Consider the following 20479-nt stretch of genomic DNA (forward strand, 5'->3'; position numbering starts at 1 on the left):
CTTCCTCTGCCCTCCCCGCCCGCCCGCGCCGCCCTGTCAGCGCGCAGGTGCGCGGCCGGCGCCGCCGCCCCACAAAATGTCGTCGCACGCCCCTGCCGGTCTGAAACTTCTTGTCAGGATGGGGGGCGAGCCGCCTGCTATCGCGGCACCGAGCCTGAGCGGTGCTGGGCGCCGCCCTTCTCCTAGAAGGCCCACCTGAGGAGGCCCGGTGCCCCTGACGGTAGCGGAGTCCTCTTTGTTACCGAGCCGCTCCTCGAGCGAAGTGGCTGCCGTGAAGACACCGCGCTGCCGCCGGTGTGTCCGGGCCCCCGGAGTCCCGCCTGGCTGAGGTGGTGGCGGCTCTGAGGGCAGGGGACCTGCGGGGGGGCGCGGGAAGCACCTCAGAGACTTGAAGCCCGCGGTTGAGCGCTCGCTCCATCAGCAGCCCCGCTAGAGGTGGCGGAGCACCGCCGTGCTTCGGCAGTAGCACCGCGCCTCGCCGGTATCTCCCGCGTCTGGGGCCGACCGGGGTGTCCGGGCCACCCGCAGCCCCGAGGTGCCGGCGTGCGTCTGCACGCTCCCCTCAGCAGAGAATGTATTTGCATGCGAGTTGCCATAGCTTACATGCTGCTCAACAGCTTTAAAGTGCCATCAATAGATTTTCAACTGTGTAATGGAAAAACTTTTTAAAAATTCTGTCCCTAAACGAAGGTAACCTTTTATCTGACAGCAGCAAAACCCCAGGTCCCCAAGGCGGACATCCTTTTGCGGGCTTTGCCACCACGTTTCTTATGGCTGTCCGTCTTCTGGTGACTTGTGTTGCGGTGCAGTTCCCTACGAGCAGGGAATATCGGGCACACGGTGCAGCGTGTCTCCCCGCAGCATTACGGGAAGGAAAACATGAGGAAAAGCAAGTAAATGTGTGACTGTTCTCTCAACGACCGTCCTTTCCGCGGCCAGGTGGAAGTCCCTTTCCTGCCCTTCTGTCCCTAATGGCAACTCCACAGTTGGACCACTGAAGGAAGCGCTGAGGGACAAACCCGGGAGTCCGGGCTTCCACAAACGCCTGACAGCCGTAACACGGCAGGTTGTAATAAAATGTGTCACGTTGATACGTGACAGTCTAATGCTAACAGCTGCTAATTAAAAGAAGGGGAAAGTTTAACGGCATTCGATTCCCGCAGGTCGCCGTTTGCACGGAAAGGGGCGGTGGCTTGCGGCGGACCTGGCACCGACCGCCTCGCGCCGGGGGGGCGGAGCGCTGCGGCGCGTCACTCCGCGGCTCGGCCCGGCGGCGGGGGCTGGCTCGCGAGGAGGCGGAAGTGCGCGGCCGCGCGCGGCTCGGCCCCTCAGCCTGGCCCGCCGGGGCTGCGGTGAGTGGAGGCGGCGTCAAGGGGCGGCCGGTACGGGGGCGGTGGAGGCGTGTGCGAGTCGGCGGCTTCGCGGCCGCGGAGAGGGTCCTGTCGGGCGAGCGGCCGGCGTGGTTGGTGGAGGTTCCTGGGGCTGGGTTCCTGCTCCGCTTAGGGCTGGACGCCTCTCGCGGCGGCGGGTGGGGCCTGTCGGTAGGAGCGGGGCCCCGGCCCGAGGGCCGGAGTGAGCATGGGGCCTCCTCGGCGCCTGGCCTCGGGCGGGAGCCGGTTACCGGCGGTGCGCGAGGGAAGGGGCTGCCGCGGTCTGCGAACGGCCTCGCGTTAACCGGCGCCGCGCTCGTCCTCCGTCATCGGTGCACCGTCAGCTGGATCCCTGAAAACCGCTGCATGAAAACACCTGGGAGGTGCTGAGGACAGTGGGAAGTATAAAATAATTTAAAATAATATGTAGTTTATTTATATTATTGTAACTGATTACACATTATTTTCCTTAGTTAACAAACATGAAGAAATTAAAGCTTAAAGAACTGGAAAGCTGTCTTCAACAAGTCGATACTTTTGAAAGTCCAAAACTACTCCTTGAACAGTATCCAACAAGACCTCATATCGCAGGTAGAGGTTACCCACAGCACTGGTGTCCCTTTTATTAGTTCTTCATCAGCACTTACTTAAACCCAAAAAGTTTTTCTACTGCATTATCTCCTTTGAAGCCTTTACAGTAAAAGTAGTTGAGAAATTGTATCCAGCAGGAATGTAATTAATTATTTAATGATGTTACCTTCTTTTCATCAGAAGTACACTGTTAATGTACAATCTAAAAATCAAGCAAATTGATTTAAAAGATGTTGTGATAGAAACACCTTAAAGTGAGAAAGCTGAAATGGACTTATTTCATGACACACAAGAAACAGTAAAAGTGTATATAGACACTCATCCATACCTCAATTATGATTTTTTTCCACTATTTTACATCTTTCTGTTGGGTTTTCCCCAAACAAATTTATAGGCATACTTTTTTCCACAAACAATACTCTTAGCTCTATCTGTATTCTGCCCACCAAAGATCTTGAGTTCTGTAACTTGTCAAAATGTTTTTGACTTGTTTTCACATATAAATGAAACAGAGAATTACAGGCAGTGAGAACATCAGCTTAATTTTGCAGTACAAGAAGCCTTTAGTTCAGAGTTTTCTGAAGGCAGAAATAACTTTTCTTGATTAATCAGAAGCATATTTGATATTATTGACATGTGCTTTTTTTTCCCCCCCAGCATGCATGCTTTATACAATTCACAATACTTTTGATGATATTGAAAACAAAACAATTGCAGATTTAGGATGTGGTTGTGGCATGCTCAGCATTGGAAGTGCAATGTTAGGAGCGGGGTAAGTATTTAATACTAAATTCTGGTTGTGTTTTTTTCTGGCACAGAAGAGTAGAAAATAAGAACATAAAAATGCTCAACTAAACTAATTTTAGGTGTCTAATCTGGTGCATAGAGGCTATTTAGTATGTTTAGACAGTCAATAACCATTCGAATAGTGGAAGAGATGAATAGTCGCCTTGAGTTGGGAAGTCATAATGTTTGCTTTCCCCTGAAGCACTAAATGAACACATGAAACTTCCTTCACAAACTTTGAAAGGGTATTTGAGAAAGGGTAACAGAGCTACTTGCATTTTTATCACCACTGAATTTATACAGCATGCTTGTTACACTTCCTACATAAAACAAGTTGTGTACACAGATCTCTTTCAAAACTTTACTACAGAATTTAAACACTATTTTATCTTGTGAGACTAATATGTGGCACTTTTTTTTTAACTAGATTGTGTGTGGGGTTTGACATAGATGCAGATGCACTGGAAATATTTAATACCAATATCGAAGACTTTGAGCTCACGAACATCAACATGGTTCAATGTGATGTCTGTTCTTTATCTGACAGCATGTCAGAGACTTTTGACACAGTTATTATGAACCCTCCGTTTGGTACCAAGCATAATAAAGGTTGGTAATTTGGAAAGTCAGTTAGAAATTATTAGGAATGAAATAGCAAGGGAAACTTTTAATGAAACATCTCCCACCTTCATTAGAATTACCTATTGTAATTACCTAGAATTTTGCCGATCTGCAATCAGTTTCCTAAGTACAGAGTAACAGCTTCAACAGTTGCTGGGTTTGAAATAAACAATACTAGCTGTTTCATATCCCTATAATTTTTCTCTTACTAAAATCAATTGGGTAAGTTTTAGAAATACTTTATGTACCTTAATGTATTCAGTGGTGTTTCTCAAATAGCTATTACTCCAGAAAAATCAAAGCATGAAGTAGATCTTTAAATCTTCTAGTTTAAGCTTGCATTTAGCAATTCTAAGAATTCCAATGTTCTTTTAGGAATGGATATGATTTTTCTGAAAACTGCTTTACAAATGGCAAGAACAGCTGTATATTCTCTTCACAAAACTTCAACACGGCAGGTAAGTCCTTCATGTCAGTAGGGTGAGCATTAACCAGGCAATGAAATAGCTGGCATTTAACAATGTTGTCTGTAGCTTCACTGATCTGTTCACACCTTTATGGGGTATGAAACTTGTTTTAGCTAGATAGTGATCGTGTCAAGTAACTGTGATCTCACATATATCAAGATAAGTATGCTATCTAAGGTTTCAGTGTGAAAAACAAAAGCACAGGAGACTTCTTAAATAAGGGGTGTAGATGTTACATAAGACAGTGTAGAAAAGAGCTTTTAAATTTACCTGTATCTATTTAATATTGTAGCACATTGAAAAGAAAGCGGATGAATGGGATGTGAAGATGGAAGTCATAGCAGGTAAGACTAATTTGTTAACAAAAAACCCAACCTTATTGTTGGGGACTAATAACTGTAACACTACGAGCCAGTCTTAAAAGCCTGAGGTAATTTAAAGTGTGATTTAACACTGAAAATGACACAAGTCTTTTTTTTAAGCAGCCTTTTTTTTAATACCTTGCTACCTGGCTAGAATACTAGCAGGCACTTAATAAAGCTCTGAGAAATACATATTCTGTGCAGAATTAGAATTGGATTTCTTCCTGGACTAGGTTTGGCCTTCAAGCAGAAGTTACCTACCTTCCTGCTTCAAAATGAAATTGTTGCTGAATAACAAAAGCAAAGCACAGGTCAGTTCTCACACAAAAAAAGCATCCTGTCCTTATAGTCACTTAAATATTTTTCTGACTGTTGTTCAGCTATCTTCCTGATTTTTCAATATCACCAGCTGGATGCTTTATAGTCTTATGACTTGAGACAAGGAAGTTGCACAAGTGTGCAAAACACAAATGTATTTCAGCCATCCACTTACCGTGTGATGTGGTTGGCTTAAATGTTCAGTCATAATCTAGTCCAGAGGTCAAAACAGTTGTCCAGTCAGGGGGCAACAGAAGAAACAGAAGAACATGGGTGTAGGGTGCAAGTCAATTGACTAATAGCCATTCTAGTGAAACAAGTATTCTTTGTACTGTTCACAGAACTTAGATACGACCTACCAGCATCATACAAGTTCCATAAGAAGAAATCAGTAAGTATAAAACCTAACATAACTGAGAAAATGCTCTGTCTTGTACTAGGCAGGTAAATAAATTCTACTTAAGAAAATCTTAGTTTTAGGGTCTTATGTGCTGGATGAAGAATGCTCACAGCACTTGAGAGAAGCTCACTATGATGGCATCAAGTTCCATTGCTCTCACTACATTTTGTAGTTGACCAGGGAAAAGAAGCATTGTAATGCAAGTCAAAGCTATACACAAAGATTAAAATTTTTTCCCATCTAGTTACAGTGCTGGCTAAGGGTAGCCTCCTTGACTCAACTTTCAATAGTTGATTGATCCCATCTGCAACTGGAACTTAGACTGAATTAAGTAATAAAGGCCAGACTAACTAGGATGTTACAGCTGTAGCACTATTTCAGTGTTCCATGCTCTGTATTGCAAATAGCTACCACCAGTGAAATCGTTCAGAGCGGGTAGGAGGAAGCTGTGCACTTCATCCTGCAATGGAAGATCTAGTCAGGATGCTAGAGTATGGAAGCTTAAGCCCACAGGCAAGTTCCTGGGCACTGAATGCTGACCTAGAAGATATGTATCCCATTACCATAGGGGAATTGGAATCCTGGAGTAGATCGAGCAAGATTTGAAGATTGTTAGGTGTGCTGAGTAGCAAAGACTAGAAGTTTTATTCAGCTGTACTTATGGTGCCTTGAACTTAAACGATAGGAATTCTGTGCTTCAGCTTTGCTACTTCGCAGTTACAACTTTTATACTACATTAACATCCAGGATTCAACAGTAAGCAGTTTTAAGTTCTGAATTTATTGGCAGCTGCTCTTCAATGTAACTGCAAAGTCCAGAACCTTTTACATTTGAATGAGGTGCCAGAGAAGTTGAGAGGATCTGACAGTATAAACAAAACTATAAATACAAAAGTTTTCCAGGGTGGTAGGTTAAGAGTAAACATGCTTCTTACACAAAAAAGCTGTAACCAAACAAAATGAAGCTTTCCTCTCATTATAGGTTGACATTGAAGTGGATTTCATTAGATTTTCTGCCAAGAAACTCCTGAACTGAGGCATGTCTTTAAAACCTACTGAAAATGGAACAATAAAAAACAATTATTTTTTTATTTTAGTATTACTGATCTCCATCTCCATTTTCTGTTTTCAGTTGTTTTGGTGCAGGTTCTTCTTTTTCCATTTCCTCTAGTGGTCTCTTCTTGGGACTTGCTGGTTCTGCAAGATTGAATATGTAGTTATTTATAGTAAAGTGTTTCATTATTACCTGAATTTTTCTGAAAAAACAAACCCTTCCTACCCTGTAAGCTGAAGCACAAGTCCTAGTTTATCCAAAGCCACTGCTATGCTAGCGAGTTTACTTATTACTGTGACTTAAAGCTTTCACGTGTTCTAAAATACCAACTTTGAAGAGCTTCTTCCCTGTGTAACTTTACAGCAGGAGGGCATGGAAGAAGATGAAGGAATACAATCCAACAGGAGTAGGTTTCACTGGGTTTTCTTTAAGCAAGTGCCTTATCTAATGAACAGAAGCTTAGCTCTTCCTCTTCTCCAAGCTAAATAGCAATATGCAGAACTATTAGTCTTCCCATGTCTTCAGGGGAAAAAAAATTCACCACTCAAGACTGGGTCTGTACAGTTGTGTGATGTTACTGACAACCACCATCTTTCAATGCAAACTGCTTTGAAAAGCCCTGCAGTACAGCCTCAGTTATCAAGTAGTTATTTTAATATGCTTTTTGGACAATTCTGGAAGGAATCAAGTAGAAGACCCTTAAATTTACTGATACTGACAGAGGACAGAAATGCTACAACGTAGGGCCAAATGTGAAACACTTGTAAGAAACAAGGGTACTTCTCCAGAAAGTAGCTCCATGTACTAAAGAAGCTGCATCAAGTGCGGAGAATGACGTACCTGTTTTAGTATCCCCTTCACCACCTTCTTCTTCATTCTCAAACTTTATTTTCTTGCCCTGAAACTGTACTTTCCCTTTGTGTGTACCCTGAGGTATCTTTCCCCCTCTTCCTTTTCCTTTAATTTTCCGTCCTGTGGGGATATAAGATGTCAGAACTTTGCATTGTTTGTCTTTTAACTGGCAAGCTCAAAAGAACACTTTACAGTTAGTGTATGGTATGTATTCACTATTTACAGTTACTTTCACACAATACCACTTCTAGGACATTATAAATGCTTAAACCAATCAAAGGAGGACCTTTTGTTTTCTGTTTCAGCAATTCTTGCTGATCTTCCAGTATTTTTTTCAGCGCTTCTTTCTCTGCATCCCCGTCTAGCAATTCCCATGTAACATCCTTGTTCCGAAGCTGTAAGTTTCCGTTATGTGCTGCTTTGGCTTTTTCCAGAGCTTCTTTTGCAATATCCTTAAATAGGATAATTCCCTTAAAAAGAAGAGTGGCATTTGCATTTGAATCTTACTGCAAAAACATTCAACTGAAATGATGAACAACATACCCTGTTAGGTACCTCAGCAACCTCATTACTCTTGCATAATGTAAAATATGTCTAGACTGAAGCAAAACCCTCACTGTCCTAACAAACATTCTCAGTTTTGAACTTATCAACTGAGAAGTCTGGAACATTTATCTGTTCTTTGAAAGAATTTAAGGGAATAATTGAATTCTCTAAATATTCTGCAATTCCACAAGTCAAATAATTTATTTGATTATATAAGAGAACAAGCATTTAATCATTCAGTTTCAAACTTTAATACAGAGATCTTAACTCCTTGTCCAAGATTCTACTGACCTCCTTTGCACCTCTGACAAAGTGTATCCATTTGATTTCTCCGTGATCAGAAAATACATCATGGAGATCTTCTCGGCATGTTTGATCATCTAGGTCACCAGAAAACTTCAAAAGACATCCTGTCTTTTCTTCCAGAGACTTCTAAATGAAATAAAAACCCCCACATTTTTCTTGAAGAGTCAAGCTTGAATATTCATTTTTTTCCCCTCAATCCTAAGACTATGAAAACAGCATAGTGATAAAAAAGCAATTGAAGTCACCCCCTTAGCACCATCAGTAACCCAAGCATTCTTGCTACAGAGCTTATTTATGCTGATGTCCTCCTTTTTTTACCTTTTTAAAATGTTCTTTGCTTACTATGATACATTTATGTGGAACTGAGGGCTCCTTTCCTGTAAGAGAGTTACACTCTTTACACACTACAAAACAGTTTTCTGAAGGCTGACACCTGAGGTTGAAAATCTATATAATACTGATTAAATCCTTACCGGATCCTTCAAATACCACAGAACAATCACCTCAATGGTGTGTTGAGGATCAGTTCTGAACAGGGAAACGTGCTGTGCTGGTTTTGGCAGGGATAGAGTTAATTTTCTTCATAGTAGCTAGTGCAGTGCTTACACAAGAGTCAAGGCCTTTTCTGCTTCTCACACCACCCCAACAGCGAGCAGGCCAGGGGTGCACAAGGAGTTGGGAGGGGACACAGCCAAGACAGCTGACCCCAACTGACCAAAGGAATATCCCATACCATACAATGTCACGCTCAGCATATAACTGGGGAAGCTTGCCAGGAGGCACGATCCACTGCCCAGAAACAGACTGGGCATCGGGGTTTTGTTGGGGTTTTTTCCGCAGATGGTGAGCAATTGCATTTGTGCATCACTTGTTTTATATATTATTATTCTCTTCCTTTGTTATCCTATTAAAACTGTCTTTATCTCAACCCATGAGATTTTTTTTCCCATTCTCCCCATCCCACTGGGGCAGGGGTGGGGAGAAAGGGGTGAGTGAGCGGCTGCTTGATGCTTAGTTACCAGCTGGGGTTAAATCATGACACATGCCTAATAATTTAAATTCAGGATATTATCCTTTAAACAAAATTAGTGTCTTGAAAATAAGATTAAATGCCATGACAAAACAAAGTCTTACTGTAGGTTAGAAACGCTGAAGTGACTTTCAGGAAAGTGCTTTTTAAGTGAAGTTAAAGTGAAATTACAGAATTTCAAACTCTGAATATCCCACCTGAGTTTTACAAAATGTAGTTTCAGGACCACGTTTGTTATATGTGGACTGAAAATCCATACAATCCACCATATAAAAGCAAGTATTGCATAGTTTTCAGATAATAGAGATTTAAGAAAATCCTACCATTTCAGCATCTGCTGCTTGTTTCTGTTTCTCTTCTTTTTCCCTGTAGAAAAGTTAAATTAGTTAAGAGTTGTTTCAAGTTCAGTCAGGTGAGCAAAACCAGGCGCTTCAGTTGGTAATGACTTACTGTTTAGCTCTTGCTTTAGCTTCTACTTTGTTTTGTCTCCTTTCTTCATTCTTCTTTGTACAATACTCCTCCCTTCAACAGAATATAAGTGAAGTTAATATCACTTAAAGTATTCAATTATAATGACTTTATAAGACAGCAGTAGTCAAGAAACGGTCGAGATTATCTTTGGGAGTTGAGATGCTAGTATCCGAAAGGTACAGCTATCGATACCTGTGCAACAGGGTAGAAACTTACACTTCTCAGGTCAAGCCAGGATCTCGTCTAAATCCACCCTTGACTGTTATTAGTTCATACATCAGTTAAGTGGACTTACTTGAAAAGTACTATCAGCTCTGTGTCTTTGTACTTTTGGTTTGGGATCTCTGTGAACTTCTTAGCAGATTCAACACTATCAAAAACTGCAAATATTGAGCCCTGTTAAATGGTAAGACATTCAGTGTTAGAGTAATTGAACAGAACGTTGTCCAGGGCAGATCCCTGCCACAGGTCTAACTGTTCATCGCAAGAGCTACCTTAAATGTTCTCTGTAATGTTCTCCTCATTTGAATGTTTTCAACTGGACCTTTATCCTCAAGCCATTCTTTGATATCATCAAGAGTTGCATCTAGTGGAAAGCCTTTCTGCAAGATAGCAACAAGCTTTGATTATATGCATCAAACTGACACTTTGTCGGAAATTATAACCTATCTAGTAGAAGTTAATTTAAACTTTACTTAGATGGTTTTCAAAGTCATGCAGAACAGCACAGAGCAAAGGAAGAAGTTTACTTACAACATATACAGATCTGTTTTTAATTGCAGCCTTATATTGGTCATTTAATTCCGGAAGAGGTTTGTTTGGAGATCTTCTGATTTTAGTTTTGTCTTCATTTATTTCCATTAGACCAGTCTTGGATTTTCTTAGTGCTTCTACGATAACACTAAAATCTTTTGAAAGGCGACTTAACCTATTGAGTAAGCAGACACAGGTTATTACAAATATACAGACAAAGCTGAAGCCAAACATTAAAACAGCAATGGGAGTTGTACATGCAGACCAGGGACATTTGGTCCCAAATACAGGTAAGTATCTGAAAGTTGCCCTTCCAACCAGATTAGTTGTACTTTGTTTTTACCTGTTGAATTTGATCATTACTTCTAAAGGCACCCAGCCATCATCTAGTTTGATCTGTTCCTTTAGGAACTTGTCTCTTGGTAGATTGTGATTGCCAAAATAGTACTGCAAAAAAGAAGGGAAAGGGGAGCGGGGAGAGAGATTTGTCTTTGAATGTTCAGTCTTAAAAGCTCATTCTCATCTGACGACTTACTGCAGTGGATTGCGACATACCAAAATTCATCAATCTGAACAATTAGAAATTCTCAAATCACTACTTCCTGCTTTAACGTGATACTTTTGGAAAAGTTAGCTGCAAGTGCAGCTAACACGTAAGCTCTAAAACACCCCAGTGCTTCATGCAATGGGACTGATGAGGCAAAGGTAGACTGCAGTTTTGTTCAGGAAAGGCATGAAGCTTATTCTGTTAATATAATTATTCATCAACTTGATCAAGCTCTGCAGAGTCAAAAGTCAAATTTGTCACCAACAGATTCAGGTTTTAGTCCTTATTTAAGATACGTATAAGCAAGAATATTTTATTTGCCACACTGAGAAATCATACATGTAGACTAAGAGTTTCTAGGTATCATTCAAGAAAATACTGTAAAATAAAAAAAAAAATTATTTTAATTCGCTATGTTCTCATTTTGATCATGTCCAGCATGGGAAGAGCAGAGTGTCACGTAGTTGACAAATTGTTCAGTTCAGTACAAGACAAACAAGTTAATCAGATTCTTTTGCTTATTGGCAGTCATCTATGAAGCCATAGGGTAAGTTGAAGCCTTTCCACCAATATCATTGTGGTTTAAAAAGTCAGTGCAGGTTTTACAACAATACTTCTCCCTCTAGCGTACCACAAATTCACATTAGCACAAGTCAACTATTTTTCTTCAGTCTCTGGGATTTGTGTTTGGGTTTTTGTTTGTTTTTCTCCATAAATAATGGCTACAGCTCCATATGCTAATGGAGATTCACGGACAACTGTATTTTTGTCCTTCAGGAAAAGAGTTTTGTTCTAGATGTCATTTTAAGTGATGTACTCCGTTTTCCATTGTAGGGTAACCCTCTAGAGTAAGAAATAGTTGATCTAAAATAGGCACATAAGCTTAGTTGTAATTTGTAGCAATAAATTACAAAGCAGTAAATCATAATAGCATGCAATGTGCTAATATTTTGACCAGCACAGACCCCTGAGTAGGAGGATTCCTCACTCCCCTCCAAAAAATCAAGTCATATAGAATTAAAATGCATCTTCCTATTTGCATTCATAGAATAACCCCAGTGAACACAGTAATAAATTGTTTAACGATACATTCACTTGCTATAGCACCTAAAACGCTAGCAAGTTAAAACCTTTTGTGTTTTTAAATGGTGGTCTTACAGGCAACTCTAGAGAAGTGTTAAGTTCCACCTTAGACTACAATTATGAATTATCTGAAAGTATTAAATACCTGTCATAGACCTGTGACAGACATTTTTTACAGAGCTGAAGATTCAAGTCTAACTCCCTATGAAGTTAACTTCCCATTAGCCAAGTCCCTACCAGTGAATGCCTCTAAAACTACATCTGTCCAGATCCCAAACCATAAATTGAACTCACCTCAATTTGCTGACAGATTTTGTTTTCCAAAATAGACATGTTGTCACCATCTCCATTTTCAGCCATTTTCACCAGCTGTGTTGAAGAGAATATAAAGCAAAGGCACTAAGTATTGAATAGTACTTTCTACAGACTGCTATTCAGATAGCGTTGCATTTTACTGCAATCTAGTCTAAACAAGAGAACAGAGAAGTTCTTTAGCCATCCGTTTATGCTTCTGAGCCAACTTTAAACATGACTGCAGAACTCCAAGGGGAAACTATGAAACAAATGGAAAAAACCCAAGTAAAATGCTTTGGTTGTTAAGGCAGCATTTGGCATTCTACATTCAAGGTAAGTAAAAAAAATGCTGGCACTTTACAGCATTATTTGTTGTTTACCTTTTTCTAGGCACAGATCCTTATCAGCAACAAACCTGAGAGCCAACAACATTTGTTCATTAAGTCAAATCCAACCTCTCATCGCTAGGCAAAACATCAATAACAAAAATTGTTTAATATTCCTAAATAGGTATAATTAAAAACTTTCTGAAGTTTCTGCCTCCTAATTAATGTTTGAAAGTTCAAGGAACTTACTGGAGATAGGAATGAAAGTATCCGCATTTACTAATACATCCTAAAGATGTCTAGTTCCTTCCTTTACAAACTTGTCTTCACTACAGTTCTGCCTGAATACTGAATCAAGCAGGCTGATAAGAGGTAAGATGTTTTAACTTGAAAGTAACTTCCTCCCTTAACTGGCATTAAGCGTATAATCCCAGTGCATCCCACTATATGCACTAGAATGTTGGTAAGAAAGCAGCTGCCGGCCAGAAAGTTAACCGGGATCAAAAAATGTCTATCTAGTTGCTCTTAAGTTAAGGCTAGAGTGTGAAGAGTAATCCTTGCAGAAAAATGCAGCTTTATAAAGCGGTCAGAAATCGGTTTGAATTCAGTTTTGACCTATGAAGAATAGATCTCTTCTTTCTCCCTTTGGGCACTATCACCCTTGTTAAATCCAGCTACAGAAGCTGAAACAGTTTCGTGGCCCTCGGTGACCCCAGTTCACAAAGCAGTGATCATTAAGACTGCTGGTGAAGATGGGTTTGCACTCAGGTCTTGCATGGTTTATTGGGAGATTTGAGCATACACATTCTGCTCTTCTGCCACTCGCAGGACAGTAACATCTTTCAGAGCACCAAGATGAATGACATCGCAGAAGCAGGGAGAATTCCCCTGATACTCCCTTATCACATGAAATTATGTTCTTCATCAGAACACCTCCCTGGCAGCCCCATCTTCTGATTTTAGGTAGTTTAATTCACTGATCATGTTCAGCCTACTGCAGCCTGCAGTATTCCCATTTCCTTCTCTGCCTGATCTCGAGGCTATGCTGCATCCTTTGCCTTGCTTGTAGTTCTTTTTAATCTAGGCACTTACAGCCTTAAAACATGCATCCCAGTCTCCACTACCGGACTTCCACCTGTACTTAACATTGTAACGCTCTTTAAAGCATGATGTCAGCAGGTGTTAGTTGAGTGAGATGCACTTGTCTGTAAAGCACTTCACAAAAATCCAGGCCATAGTACACAAGCAAATAGTTGCAGGTACTTTAGAAATGTCTCGCATTAGCCATCCTGACTACAGGAGACTTAATTAGTTCACCACCACATTCAGGTGCTGGCACTATTTTAACATTCCTCAACACCTGACTTGTAAAATAGACCACCGGTTTCTCTTGCATTATATCTAATTTGGTGTAATTTAATGGCAGTCTATGGAGTAGTCTCAGCTTTTTTCCATTGGATTAACTAATTCACCACACTCCTTGGGTGCTACTGTAACACCTGATCCCACAGAAAGTTAAGAAGGGGAAGAACATTTCCATTAGATAAACACATCACTGACTTGATTCAGGCTGTAGAAAGCACTAGTGATGGAGCTGTTGGGGCAGGGAGCACAAGAAGGGAAAAAAATAATCAGAAAAATCTGTGGCAGCAAGCAGTTGTAGTGAGTTAGGCTTGACATTAAACTATACCCTCAGGATCAAAACAAGGTATAGAATGGCAGCTATGTGAACCTTCATATTCTCAAACCTTAGTTTGGTGATTTAACTCCCACTGCAAACTCTATTCTCCAGGTGTGGCGGATTTTTTTAAGCACTAGGCAACATATTTAAGTGAACCATTCTCTTATGGGTGTTTTTCACAGTACACCTCAATTAATGTTTAAGACGATATACTAAGAGATGTGAAAAATTTTACTCTTGCCTATTCTGAGGAAAAAATTTAATTTGTATTTTAGTCATGTATCCCATTTTAAGAAAAATGCATTAACAATATGTTCTGGGACTCCAGAACAGAGAGAATCTGCTGGTGCATACTAAAACACAGATTGAGCTGGACAGAGGAACCTTCCCTCACCACCTTCCATTTGGTGAGCCAGTCTCAGGCACACTGTTAAGAGTGAGCTGAGTGGAGACAGCAGCTTTGTACTCTGTAGTGTGAAATACAGACCAGCCTCCAAGTAGGCTGTAGCTGCTTGCTCCTTCAGTGGGGTCTTTGCTGTTCTACCTGTCACACTGAATGGTGCACGCGTTTCTTGGAGCAAGTTTTCCCTTAATACAAGTAGTTGTTAAAATAAAACTTGGGGCCTTTTGTCTGCGTGCTGCTGAATAACCAGCAATTCTACCCCAGTTCATGAGGTGAGGATTATGCAGAGGCAGCACGTCTGAGGTCATATAGTTACAAGAGAATCTGTTCATAAAGCTGTTGACTTTGCTTTGGTTTTATCATTTAGAGAGAACCCCCTCATCAATCTGTCCGGGGCAGCCTGGCTCTTCCAGCCCCACCAAAAACCACACCAGTCTGAAAGATGCAGGACAGGCATCTTTCTACCACTGGATACCCACGAAGCCATTAAGAACTACCAAGGTAACAGGGCTGTGAAGCATAATGGAAGAAGACACGCTTTTGTCTTCACCTAGCTTCTGCCACCTAAACTCCTTCAGCCTTGTTAAATCCTTGAATAGCCCGTCTGCCTTGCACTTCCCCAGCTCCCACAGCTAAGCAGTGCACAGCTCTCCCAATCTACCTCCTTCTGAGTACCCAAAATACCCAAAGTGCACAACTTGCCTTCCACATACTAATGCTCAGCTCCACTGCTAAGCAGCAATGAAAAAACAAAGTCTACTTCCTTAGCAGTATTTTCAAAGTAAAACCCAAACTGTACAGAAGTGTAAAACAACACAAGACCTGGGACGAGTCCTTTGGATGAAGTCTTACACCTGGAAAAGTTTTTCTAAAAACCACCCTTTCAGCTGCAAGTCACAACAAACTGAAGGCAAGACTAGGGCAGACTCAAGCCTGCCATACGTGGAATTCAGTTCAGACACTGAGTGAGCTCTAACCTATTTAGAACAAAAGCAGAAGCAGCCTTCTAATTTAAGAGAAGTTCTGGTCTTGTTGCACGTGCTCACCTCAGACTCTAGCTCAGGCATTTGGCATAAGCTAGTCTTCTGGATCCAACTTCCAGATCAATAGTTTGAGTTGCTGTGCAGCAATAAAGACTGATAAAAAGCTAGCTCCACTGAAGAATGACGACAGTCTGAGCTGCGTGCAAAATCCCATATAAGATTTTATGATAAATTCTTTCTTAGTAGGCCACATTGACTCATTCCTTCTGTGTGCTAACAGTCTGTATCAGTACTACTCAAACTGAAAACAAGTTAAAATAATGCAGGTAGGGATGAGATTTAAACAACAAATGGAAAGGGACAGTCAAGCCCTTTAACTAGAATAATTTGATCCCATGCTCTATTAGTTAGATCATCCCAAAAGAACTCTCAAGTGGATTTTCATCTTATCAGTCATTTAGTTTCAAGGTCTGGACAAATCTTGGTTGCAGGCTGTTTTTACCATTACTGTAACAGAACAAAAGGCTTTATTTAAAAAATAATTAAAAGTTTCCCCAATAAAGTAACCTGGAACTGTTACTCATATAACGTGTTGTTCAGGAACCTGCGTGTCAGAGGTCTGAGCCTTCTGACCAGATTCTTACATGAAAATACAGCTTTTTATTTAAGGTAAGGACTAACCATCACCACTCATTGTCACAGATACTGCTTTTTGAGTACAATCAGTACAATGCAAGAAGGAACTTCTTACAAGAAGTATTTAAATGATAGAGGTGTCAGTTCCTAAACCGTACGTCTCTGCGAGGAAACCATCAGTTTGTTCTAAGACACGTTTATGCCACTATCGCGACAGCGCACCCCTCCTCACACAACCTCGAGCCCCGCGGCGGCGGTTCCCGCCCAGCGGACGCCTCAGCCGGCTGCCGAACTGGCCGCCGCGCCGCTCGGGGCTCTCGCGCGGGCCGGGCCCCGCAGCAGCGGCAGGAGGGCGGGAGCGGCGCTGGCGCCGCACGTGCTGGAGCAGCGCGCTCCGCGTTTCCTCGGCCGCGGCGCCGGGCGCGCAGCGGTAACAGCCGGCGGCGGATCGCACGCATCCCAACGCCGCGCGAAGCGCTTCCGGCGAATAACCACGGCGGCGCTGGCCGGCCGGCACCGCTGCGAGCCAGGGAGCGGCGGACGCTCACCCTGCCCCCACCGGAGCCCGCACCGCGCTTCAGCCCCAGCCGGGGGAAGAACGGCAGCACGTGCTGCCCCGCTCCGGCGACTCCTTCCCCCCCCCCCCCCCGCCCCGCCAGCGGCCAGCACAGGCGGCAGCCGTGGCCGCCGCTCCTTCGCTGGGCCTCGCCGCCCGTCCGGTCCCATCCCGGCGGAGCGCAGCGCAGCGCGCCCGAGCAGCGCCGTCCCCCACGCGCGACCGCCCGGCGCGGGGCCGAGGGGCCGCCCCGAGCACCAACCTGCGGCAGCTCCAGGACCTGCCCGCACGCGGCCGCGCTCCGCCGCTTTAAAGGCCACGGTCGGCGCCGCGCGGCCCAGCAGCCCCTGCGGCCACCGCCCGCCCCTCACGTGGGCACCGCTTCCGGGGCGGGGCGGGAGCAGGGCAGGCGGTACCGCCTCCAGCAGCCCGCCCCGCTCCCCTCGTCCCCGCCACCGCGGGCACACCTCGGCGCGGCGAGCAGCCCCACCGCCTGGAAAGATGGAGGAAGCGGCCTTGTCCGGGGTGCAGGGGTTTTGTTCACGCTTTTGCACAGTTAACAGAAAAAGTAACTTAAAAAACTTGTATTTGTATACTGATGCTATATTTACATTTATTAAATATTACATTCACTTAAGTACTATAGATGTGTTGTAGACATCATTAGCACTGCAGACACGGGGATCACACGAGTAAAAATAGTACTGACAACAACTGATTCAACTTCTGATTCAGTTAATGTTCTAGTTCACAAGAGAAACAGTAAAACAGCATCTGCCATAATACAGATCCAATAGCACAAAAATTTAGGGTTCACGTTCAACTATTAAAAAACATCAGACGGACAGCGAAAAGAGCCCCTGCTCTGCGCTCTCCACCTTCCATAGGACACAGCAAGAGCCGCAATCCCTACTCCTCTCCCTGAATTCATATTCCCACCTGTGCTCGAGACCCGATTGCTACACACCGTCTTGGGACATGCTACGGACACGGCCTGATTTAAGAGGGCATTGTAGGTTATCATAGAAATTAGCACCAGTTAAATTTTAACAGCGAGTCTGAACTTTTACACGCCATTTATTCTAACGCATTCAAAAATATTTTAAAAACCAGGACTTATCTGAAGCCCTCGGCAGAAGTCTCAATGACTTTGGTTTATGCCAGACCAGCACCATACTCTCCTAGCATGTCAGAACTAAAGGCTTTTTCTCCCACTTCACAGCTATGCTGAGGCGCAGAGGCAACATACAGCTGGCCTGCAGGGTGCCCGAAGGGAGAAAGCGGACTCCACGCTCCAGCCCCAGAACAGCGCTGTCTTTCACCAATGTTAAGCGCCTAACTTAGAAGCAGCAGACAGGTGGATGCTGGAAGGTTTTGTTAGTCCTTGCCTTGTTCTTACACCCTTTCACTAACAGCTGCAATAACCCTTAGGGCCAGCCACAAACAGCTGTTCTATGCTCATGGTTGTTGACAAACATGAGGCCTCACAGGTACCTATTTCGCACTGGAAAATTACATCTGCACATTGAGTTCACTGCGGTTTCATTCAATACAAAGATGACCTTCACGTTCTTGCGATGATGTCCTTCAAATCTCCACCTGCCTTTGAATAATTCTCAGCTGTGGAGACTTCCAGGAGAAACAAATTCACTTTATTTCTTTTGTTCACCTGCCCGGTCCACACATTTCAAACACCGTCAGAGCTCAATTCCCCACACCTCTTTACAGTTTATAATCTTTAAACAAGTTACACTGGATCCTTAAATAGCTCTCAGTGGGATGGATAATGAAGCAAAACGCTGAACCCACGCACACATGAGCTTCTGGCATAGTAAGGTGACAGACAGAGACATCAAAACAAGAACTATATATACGCCACAGAGCTTCACATCAAAGCCCAGAGGTGAGTGCTGCCTACCAGCAAATGCAAGTGAGAAATAGTACAAAAACAGGAAAGAACAGAAATATTTGAAAATGCTTATGATCAGGAAAAAAATATTATAAAGTCAGAGCCTACCTGCTTGGAAAGCTGCTTCCATCACGTCTGATAAATCCCATAAAACCAAAATTTCATTTTTGGTGGCAATGCTGGTGTAGGAAGTTCCCACCACAGCCTATGGCAGCCCTGTGTCGTCCCTCCCTCTCATGCCAACGTCTAACTGTTTCTGCTGTCATTTTATAAGCCAGACTGGGGAACTGATCTGGGCTAAAAGAGCCTCCCTGCTCCCTAAGGTGTTTCTTTATTTGGATCACCACTATCAGCCCATGCAGCCCCACAGCAGCTGAAGCACGACTGGGCGAGGGGCAGCAAAGGCGGGAACGCACCTCACAGACACCTTGGCACTGGGAAGGCTTTGCCATCTTGTACTTTCCATACAACTCATGTGCTTCCTTTCAGTCCCTCTCTCCCCCCTCTATCGTGTTCCTAATTTTCACAAAACCTTAACAAAAAAAAGTGTATTTTTAAGGCCTATAGCTCCCTGCAGAACACAACTGAACCCAGACAAGTGAGTCCAGTGTTACAGGGGAGCTGACACAAGCACAGAAAGACAACAGTAGCACCTTGCTTCCCCAGGGAACCAGGCTAGTAACAAGCCCCATCTTACAGTATCTGTACAAGCTATGAGGTGAAAACAACTCCTAAGAAGTCACTGTAATAACGATTCAGTCAAATGCATTTGTATTACTACCTACATGGCAGGATGCAGATCAAGGACTGGTGAGAAGGCGGGGGATGGCAGGGCCAAAGCACCAGCTATTTAAATACTGCTTGTTCTCCTTCTGGAAAACAAGTGCACACTTCTGGCTTGTGCTCTGGGGCTACTGCACGATATTTCTTCCCTCATTCCCAGCCTGTGCTCTTCTCTGCTCTGACATTTGAAGGTAGAATTAGAGGCATCCTACAAGTGCCCATGATTCCTGGATGTGATAACCCAGGATATTGCTCTATGTGTACCACATGCTTAGCTTGCGGCAATGAACCACTTCTATAGCTACCTCTGGAGTATCAAAGATTTAATCTTAAGTCCAGTAGTCCACAGAAATGCAGAATATTTTGTTTGGCTTTACTCACCTTAGCACCAGGTTATAGTTCCACCCAGTGATCAATGAAAACAAATCTGGTTTTCACAGTAGTTCCTCTATAGCTGCACAAAGTATTGTAAGAAAGTCATTTGAAAATGTTCATGACAAAGAATGATTGGACTGAAAAAATATATGGAAATCTTGTTACCACGTTTATATTTCTGAATTGTTTAAAATAAAGACAAATTATACCTAGTTTTTAATGATGTGCTAAGAGATTGTTTTAGGCATCTCATTCATGAGGTAATCGGTACTATTATGAATCTGCATCTGCTGTTTTCTGTGGCAGCAATATGAAAATTAAATGTTTACACGTTATACACACAGACACAGCCATGTGACCGCATAGCGCTGGGAAGATTACCTACTGCTTCCCACTTATTCAGCTCAGGGTTGTATTTCTCAATACTCTGCAGATACGTTCCTTTTGAATAGGAATATCCTCCCGTCACGTAGATGTATCCGTTCATAACCACCGCACCGCACTCCATCCTTCTCTCCATCATGTGAGCCATCTGCTTCCACTCATTTTGCTCTGGGTCATAGCAGTCCGTGATCGTGGTCTGTCCACCCACAAAATAGATCTTGTTTTGTAATGTAACTGAACACAATCCGTATTCTTCGGGAAGAAAGGAACACAGTTCAACTCAGCATGATGATGTTAAGTTAAACTGCAGATACATGACAAACATTGGGCACCACTGAGGGCGGCTGAGTTTCTTCACTGAGCTTGGGAGACACCTTAGGATCTTCTGCCACACTTGGTAAAAGCAAGCTCAAGGCGTTACAGAAGATACAGACATAAGCACCAGTACTTAGTGAGAATTGCTTTAAAAACTTACTGTTACTCTCATGGAACTATGCAGAACACAGAAATTCTTTTAAAATTCATATAAATTATTTTTGCCAAATGCCTATGCAGAGATTTTATAGAAAGTTAGTTTACTATATTATTCAATA

The 20479-nt window shown here is 42.9% G+C and overlaps 3 protein-coding genes across 13 annotated transcripts in view; 1 reads left to right on the forward strand and 2 right to left on the reverse strand.

Moving 5' to 3' along the window:
* METTL5 (methyltransferase 5, N6-adenosine) lies at window positions 1-15489 on the forward strand. 8 transcript variants are annotated; one of them, XM_075756721.1, is made up of 9 exons: window positions 1-889; window positions 1164-1352; window positions 1844-1961; window positions 2619-2733; window positions 3175-3356; window positions 3744-3826; window positions 4128-4179; window positions 4857-4906; window positions 5897-6010. In XM_075756721.1, exons 3-9 carry the CDS (start codon window positions 1853-1855, stop codon window positions 5948-5950), a joined length of 645 nt encoding a protein of 214 aa, XP_075612836.1. In that variant the 5' UTR covers window positions 1-889; window positions 1164-1352; window positions 1844-1852; the 3' UTR covers window positions 5951-6010. The 8 variants fall into 8 exon arrangements, 5 of the variants coding, with proteins under 5 accessions (XP_075612836.1, XP_075612834.1, XP_075612838.1 ...); XR_012836126.1 differs by lacking the exon at window positions 1-889 and adding an exon at window positions 4431-4508 and having other exon boundaries at window positions 1237-1352; XR_012836125.1 differs by lacking the exon at window positions 1-889 and having other exon boundaries at window positions 1237-1352; window positions 4431-4906.
* Window positions 5677-20479, reverse strand: part of SSB (small RNA binding exonuclease protection factor La) — a 24182-nt gene continuing 9379 nt past the window's right edge. The window contains exons 1-12 of one of the 2 annotated variants that reach the window (XM_075756710.1): window positions 16698-16829; window positions 11851-11925; window positions 10270-10373; window positions 9927-10101; window positions 9668-9775; window positions 9469-9569; window positions 9153-9224; window positions 9026-9068; window positions 7658-7798; window positions 7107-7290; window positions 6809-6940; window positions 5677-6111 (exon numbers count right to left, since the gene is read on the reverse strand). In XM_075756710.1, coding sequence (XP_075612825.1) covers window positions 6014-6111; window positions 6809-6940; window positions 7107-7290; window positions 7658-7798; window positions 9026-9068; window positions 9153-9224; window positions 9469-9569; window positions 9668-9775; window positions 9927-10101; window positions 10270-10373; window positions 11851-11916 — 1224 coding nt within the window. In that variant the 5' untranslated portion in view covers window positions 11917-11925; window positions 16698-16829 and the 3' untranslated portion in view covers window positions 5677-6013. Of the gene's footprint in view, window positions 6112-6808; window positions 6941-7106; window positions 7291-7657; window positions 7799-9025; window positions 9069-9152; window positions 9225-9468; window positions 9570-9667; window positions 9776-9926; window positions 10102-10269; window positions 10374-11850; window positions 11926-16697; window positions 16830-20479 lie in introns of those variants that run through there. The other variant, XM_075756711.1, reaches the window with a different exon arrangement.
* The window catches only part of KLHL23 (kelch like family member 23), a 6633-nt gene continuing 3319 nt past the window's right edge, over window positions 17166-20479 (reverse strand). Inside the window, exons 3-5 of one of the 3 annotated variants that reach the window (XM_010312578.2) lie at window positions 19884-20138; window positions 19509-19581; window positions 17166-18055 (exon numbers count right to left, since the gene is read on the reverse strand). In XM_010312578.2, coding sequence (XP_010310880.2) covers window positions 19562-19581; window positions 19884-20138 — 275 coding nt within the window. In that variant the 3' untranslated portion in view covers window positions 17166-18055; window positions 19509-19561. Of the gene's footprint in view, window positions 18056-19508; window positions 20139-20479 lie in introns of all 3 variants that reach the window. The other 2 variants (XM_075756708.1, XM_075756707.1) reach the window with 2 other exon arrangements.

Source organism: Balearica regulorum, chromosome 6 (genome assembly GCF_011004875.1).
Source record: "Balearica regulorum gibbericeps isolate bBalReg1 chromosome 6, bBalReg1.pri, whole genome shotgun sequence".
Lineage (NCBI taxonomy): Eukaryota > Metazoa > Chordata > Aves > Gruiformes > Gruidae > Balearica > Balearica regulorum.

Excerpts from the sequence above, each read along its gene's own strand:
- METTL5 (XM_075756719.1), top strand. The coding sequence starts at position 1,853 with ATGAAGAAATTAAAGCTTAAAGAACTGGAAAGCTGTCTTCAACAAGTC. Across the intron at positions 1,962-2,618 it reads AACAAGACCTCATATCGCAG|CATGCATGCTTTATACAATT; the intron begins GTAGAGGTTACC and ends TTTCCCCCCCAG. Across the intron at positions 3,827-4,127 it reads ACAAAACTTCAACACGGCAG|CACATTGAAAAGAAAGCGGA; the intron begins GTAAGTCCTTCA and ends TTAATATTGTAG.